Source organism: Corvus brachyrhynchos, unplaced genomic scaffold (assembly GCF_000691975.1).
Source record: "Corvus brachyrhynchos isolate BGI_N302 unplaced genomic scaffold, ASM69197v1 scaffold114, whole genome shotgun sequence".
Lineage (NCBI taxonomy): Eukaryota > Metazoa > Chordata > Aves > Passeriformes > Corvidae > Corvus > Corvus brachyrhynchos.
In genome coordinates, this window is record NW_008238337.1 from 4631560 (window position 1) to 4636359 (window position 4800).

The 4800-nt window shown below is 51.5% G+C and overlaps 1 protein-coding gene across 1 annotated transcript in view; it reads left to right on the forward strand.

Moving 5' to 3' along the window:
- The first annotated feature begins 2671 nt into the window (after positions 1–2671).
- Positions 2672–4800, forward strand: part of SGSM1 (small G protein signaling modulator 1) — a 24892-nt gene continuing 22763 nt past the window's right edge. The window contains exon 1 of the mRNA XM_017734901.1: positions 2672–4216. Coding sequence (XP_017590390.1) covers positions 4018–4216 — 199 coding nt within the window. The 5' untranslated portion in view covers positions 2672–4017. The remainder of the gene's footprint in view (positions 4217–4800) is intronic.

A 4800-nucleotide genomic window follows, 5' to 3' on the forward strand; every position in this document is an offset into this window, starting at 1 on the left:
GCTGGGTGAATGGTTGGGCTCAGTGATCTTGGAGGTCTTTTCCAACCTCAACAATTCCATGATTCTGTGATGAATTCTGTGATTCCGAGGGGATACAGGCAGTGCAGCTTCCTGGCTCTGGTCCTGCAGCATCTCATCCACCCAATCTGACACCCCGTGTAGAGGTGGATGTTCAGAGGGAGCAGGAGACATCTCCATCTTCATCTTCACCTCTATTTTTTGCTGTAAATCCTTTGGGTTTGGGATGGGATGCTCTCCCATGGCTTTAGCTCCAGTGTGTGGCGGCTGGGCCACATTTTTTGCTCGTCCAGATGCTTTTTGGTGCTGGATCTGGTGACCAGGCCTGTTCCTGGGAGCAGCTGACCTCAGCCTGTGGCAACGTGAGCGAGCTTGACCCTGGAACAGGACTGGGAAAAGGATCTCCCTGGGGACTCTGTTTGCATCTGGCTTGCTGTAAACAATTCCACGGAGTTTCCAGCATGGCCAAATAGACAGGAGGTGTTGTGCTTCCATAGAAATGCTTTAATAACCAGTGAAAGGCTTTGCAAGAGGCATGGCAGGAAAATAGAGACTGCAAACATCCCTGGATAATGCAGAGTACGGGTTCTCTAGGGAAAAACCTGGCCAGGTAAAACAGTTGTGAGCCAATATTGCCTTGGACTAATTAAACCTGGAGTTCTTGGCTTGCTTCTGGTCCCTGCACCTCGGTGGTGGCTGTGATAATATTTGGCTTGTTCCAGCAGTGTAAATGACAACAGGACTGGGTGACAGGAAAGCTGGGCTTTGGATGATGCATATCCCTGGGAATTTTGTAGCAGAGAGGTCTAAGCCTTCATCCCTCCCTGGGGTCTGGGGTTGTTGGACAGGTGAGGGTTTGATTTCACTTTCCAGGGGGACTTGTCCTGTGCTCACAGCTGGAGCCAGGGGTTTGTTGGTACTGCTGTGGAATTCTTGGTGAGATTCCTCCCAAGTTTACCTACAGCTAAATTATTAGTTGCTGTTTTAATTTCCTTTCTAATAAAAGAAGAGCAAACATCTCATTTCCCTAGGCTGGCATGAGCTCCAGAGTGGGCAGCTTCATCTGTTGGGATTGTTCTGGCTACAATCTGAGAATTAGCATTAAAATGCTGGAATGCAGCACATTCAGAGGCTGTTCAAGTCTTCTCTGTGGAGGGAGCCAAGCTCGGCTGAGCTGATGTTCCCGGGGTGTCAGAAGCTCCCAGAGGATCTGGGAGCACGTGGCAGATCCCAGCTGTGGTGGTGGTGATCCCAGCTGGCTGTGGAGGGGCTGCTCTGAGTGGGAGAGTCCTTTGGGGTCTGCAGACAACAGCACAGGAGATCTCTCAGGAGTTTTGGGGTTCTCTGGCTTGGAGCTGTCCTAGAGATGTCAGCTGTGTCTGTTTGGGCAAACGTTAAGATGGTTTTGTTGGAAAATTTTCTTGGTGCTTAGAGAAAGTTGGGATCTCTGAGCTCTGTTCCCTGGAAGTGTTGATTCTGTTCCCTGGAAGTGTCCAAGGCCACATTGGATGGGGCTTGGAGCACCCTGGGATTGTGGAAGGTGTCCGTGCCCGTGGCAGGGGGGTGGAATGAGATGAGCTTTAAGGTCCCTTCCAACCCAAACCATTCCAGGATTCCAAGATATGCCATGTTTTCTGTTACAAGGCCATGTCTGTCTGTCTGTCTTCTACCTCCTGGGCTGGTGTTTGTATTTGTCACATGCCAGGTGAGTGCCCTTGTTGCAGTGCCCTTTCCACTTCCAGTCCTTTAGACTTCCTTGATTTATTTTTAGCGTTACAACCTCAGTCAGTGCAGTGCATTTTCTTTTTTTTTTTTACTTTTAATGAGTAATTTTCCACTAAACTGTGTCTCTTGGAAGGTGTTTCGCTTGTGCCTCGAGCGTGCAGGTGGTTTGTGCAGTGTTGGCACTGAAATGCCTGGTCAGAGCTGGCTCCTGCAGTCCTGGATGCTCCCCAGGCCCTGGACAGGCAGATGGTCACTGGCCTGGGGAAGGCCCTGTGGCATCGTGTCAATATATTGAAATTTCAAACAAATATTTGAATGTGCTGCTTATATTGGAATATTTCCTGATTGAATCAGAAGCTGGTAAAGACATAACTCTGCACGTTGATTCTCAGGTGTATTTGGGGGAGGGGGGTTAAAATCCTGATACCACCAGTGCTGGCACGAGTGTGCATTTAATATCTGTGTGTCATCATTTTCTGGGAGATCAGCTGGATGTGTGAGAGAGAAGTGCTGTGCCCTGCTGACAGAGGAAGCTCAGCCTGCCTGGGCGAGGGTTAGGAGCCACCTGGACAAGGGTGGCTCAGCCAGCTGGGAGAGCCAAATTTCAGGGAATCCCTGAGGGCCCCAAGATGTGAACCTCCCTTCCAGGGCTGCTCCCAGGGGTGGTCAGGGATAGCTCCTGAGCTGGGCAGGCTTCCAGAATGTCTTTGGTGACGTGGAATTCCAGGTGGAGGAAAAGGGGTGGCTCTGGGGAGCACCTGGGCACTGGTGGACCTGAGGTGTGTGGTGCTTCCCATCCCTGATCCATCCCTGCAGCCAAGGTCGAGGGATGTGTGGGAGACAGAGGCTCCTCTCCTCTTGCTGGGACTTGCTCTGTCCCCGTTTCTGTTGCTGAAGTGTAAAATAAAAAGTTGCTGGAGCAGGGAGCCCTGAGTGAGGACTGCAGCTGCCCCTTCCCTGGTGCCCAGCACAGGGCACCGGGACAAGGGGAAAACTGTAGGTGGGAGGTAAGGAGTAAAGGAGCACCAGGAGGTGCCCTGACCAGGGCCAGCTGCAGTTTTGGGACACAACAAAGCACTGGGATGGAAGATGGAGCTTTCTCCTGGTCCCCGGGGTGTTCCTGCAGGTGGAGTCACCGCTCTGAGCGCGGGGTTGGGATGTGGGCGATGTGGGAGGTGCAGGAGCTGGATCACGTTGTGCCAAGAGGAATTTCCCAGCCACCTCCAGTCCCGAGCTCCACATCTCGGTGACATTCCTTGCTGTGACTTCCTGACTCAGTACCAGCTCATCCGAGGCATCCAGGGAAGTCTCAGTGCTCCGTTAGTCACCGAGCAGGGAGCAGTGCTGGGATCTCACCTGATGGCTCTGACACAGAGCAGCTCTTGGCTCGGAGAGGACTCTTGTCTTAATCCAGACTCAGGGTTTCCTTTATTGAGCTGTCAGCCATGCATAACTTTGATTATACCTTGCAAAGGGGATTAATTCCCCAAATGATGCCATTAAAGGTCTCCCATTCATGCAAGGTTTGCTTGGCCAAGTCTTGACCCTCAGCTCTGCACTGGGAACACTTTCCCCTGTGTTTTCCAAAATCAAGATGTTACAGAGGCACTGGGAGATGAGATCCAGGCATGCTGGCAGCTGTGTTTGAAAGGAAAAGTGGTTGGGAACTGAATGTTTAAGGAGCAAAGATTCAGCTGGACTCTGGCTGGTTGTAGCAGGATTAGGGAGAGTGGCAGCTGGGGATGGAAGTCACCACTGTGCTGCCAGACCTGACCTGCCAGGTCTGACCTCCCATCTGCTCCCTGCAAAGAATTACCCTCCTAATTTATGTGGGGTCCTGTTTGTTTTTGTCCCCTAATCGTGCCCCTGATGAGCACTAAGTGACAGCTTCCCCTGGATCAGCTGAGTGCCAGTCAAGAGTCAGAGAGGGCAGAGCTGCTGGCACTGCTGTGCAAATGGAATTCCTGGGCACAGCTGGTGCCAGGTGATCGCTGAATTAGGCACTGATGGATAGTTGCAGTCATTTGGGACAGCTGTGTCACAGGAAATTTGTCAAACAAAATGAGAGAACAGAACAATGCTGTAAAAGCCTTAAATCTGAGATTTAGCTACCTTTATGAGATGACTTTCATCTAAATGGTGCTCAGATCCCTCAGTTAATTCTCGGCTCATCATTTTCCTGCTGTGAAGTTTCTCAAAAATGAAGCAGCCCTTTTTTTATACCTGACTTTTTGAAATAGCTGGCAATGCTCAGCAGGCAGAGCTGCATCCTCCATGAGACCTCCTGTGCAGCTGGGGAAACCTGGGAGCAGAGGAGGTTCCTGTGCACCCACCCCACTGCAGGACTCCTCACTCTGCTCCATGGCTGAAGTTTCCCTAACTGCCTCTGTCCTGCAGGTGAAGCAGATCATGGAGGAGGCTGTGACGAGGAAATTCGTGCATGAGGACAGCAGCCACATCATCTCCTTCTGTGGTGAGTCTCCGATGCTGGCCTGGATTGGGGCTTTTGGTGCTGGGCACTCCCTTCCCGGGCTGTGCCATGTGCCATTCCTGGGAACCAGTCATTCCTGGGGACATGCTCCAGCTCCAGGACCTTGGGCTGGGGCACTGGGGAGTGCCAGAGGATGGATTGTTCTGGCAGAGGTCGGAGTCCCTGAGGTCTTTGTGCTTAAAATATACAGGGATATGTCAAAAGAGGGAGGGGTGGTGGCAGTGTGTGCAGCCATTGAGGAAGGACTAGAAATAATCTTTTATTTTTAAATTCCCCTGAGAGTTGATTCAACTGAAAGTCTGTCAAGTCCAAATCTTTCTTTGCTGTTATGGACTAGGAGTTTATGGAAAGGAGCCTGGAGGCTGGGCTTTCTCCTTTCCTCCTGGGCCCTCACATCAAAGACACTCAGGAGCCTGTTCCCTCTGTGTGGCATCGAAAGAGCAGAGCAGACTTCCAGGTGTGACTCATTCCCTGCTTTTCTGTGCAGCACGAGGCTTCTCAGCCTGGGATTATTTATAGGCTCCTGCAGGTGGGAGCTGAGGCATCCAGGCACGAAGGGCTCCTTG